The 1,340-nt window shown below is 42.8% G+C and overlaps 1 protein-coding gene across 1 annotated transcript in view; it reads right to left on the minus strand.

Moving 5' to 3' along the window:
- Positions 1-941: 941 nt before the first annotated feature.
- Positions 942-1,340, minus strand: part of LOC115288251 (C4b-binding protein alpha chain-like) — a 51,946-nt gene continuing 51,547 nt past the window's right edge. The window contains exon 13 of the mRNA XM_029935380.1: positions 942-1,340. This exon is cut by the window's right edge and continues 1 nt beyond it. Within this exon, the coding sequence (XP_029791240.1) occupies positions 1,170-1,340 (171 nt within the window). The 3' untranslated portion in view covers positions 942-1,169.

Raw genomic sequence — 1,340 nt, forward strand, 5'->3', positions numbered from 1 at the left:
AGAAGTTGAGGGGTACCATTAGAGAGGCTGATGCCAGGTACATGGGGTTTTGGTAAAGGACGCGGCTCCCTTCCAAGGGGGGAGTGTTGGAGAACAAGAAGCTAGGGGCACAATAAAAATATCCTGAAGGAAAGGGACAGAGAAGCAATGAACCAAAAGCAGTTTTATTCCCAGGTCAGTGATCCACCAGGACTGCTCGTTCTCTCCAGAAGGATGTCATGGGGATGCCAGGCCAGGAATAAGAATGCGTTGTCTGGAATCAGACGTACTTATAACCCAGTATGTATACACTGCAGGTGCATGACCTGTCAAGATGCCAAGTACTACGTTGTGTGTGCCTGCTGTTATCCGACAGGTAGCAAAACCCAAGAGCCAGGTGACTGATGCTATGGCTCCTGGAAGAGTCTTAGCCCCCTGCTTCTTAATTCTCTTGTCACCGCACCTCTGGGACCTCTCTCTCTCAGGGGTGATGGACCAGGATTTGGGGGAGTGTCTGCATTTACTCTAAACACTAAAAAGAGAGAGAAACACACCACAAGAGAGTCTTACTGATACAGAGTAAACTGAGAGTTTGTGGGAGGAAGTGGGTGGGGGGATGGGCTACATGGTGATGGGTATTAAGGAGGGCACTTGTTGGGAGGAGCACTGGGTTTTGTATGTGAGTGATGAATCACTGCATTCTACTCTGAAATCAACATTGCACTGAATGTTACTCACTGAAATTTAAATAAGTAATCACAAATAATTTTTAAAATTAAATATTGAGACCCTGAGTAATTTGCATATGTGAAACTGTGTCATGACACAATCCAGAGAAATGCTTTTCTGTGAGTCTACCACCATGTCCAAGGTCCTTACTGTGAGGTAATGAATACCTCTAAGCAATGGATTAGTTCAGAGACCTCATTAAGAACAGAGCACTAATGACCACAAATACAGAATTAAATTTCTTATGTAATTTTTTTAATTGAAAAAAAATGTGCACTATGTGTCCAGAAAAGCAAAAACGTGAGATAGGAGATGATCAATAATTCTGTGGTCTCAAAGCACTAACAGAACAAAGATCCTTTCTAGACATTATACCATGAATGATGATGCAAATGGGACAGCAGAGTTGGTAAGCTGAAGCAACCCGTGTTGTATTGAAGGCAGCACATTTTTCTCCCTTTTTAGGGAGACTGCATTGGTGGTATAGTGGTGAGCATAGCTGCTTTCCTTTTTAGGGAGACATTATGGTCCTCAGTGGATAGAATCTCTTGCTTTGTCTGTATTTCCAGCAGTTTAATTTCCAAAAACAATTTATACACCTCCAAGGCCATTTTCACATCTTGTGGGTTAGG

Source organism: Suricata suricatta, chromosome 3, assembly GCF_006229205.1.
Source record: "Suricata suricatta isolate VVHF042 chromosome 3, meerkat_22Aug2017_6uvM2_HiC, whole genome shotgun sequence".
NCBI lineage: Eukaryota > Metazoa > Chordata > Mammalia > Carnivora > Herpestidae > Suricata > Suricata suricatta.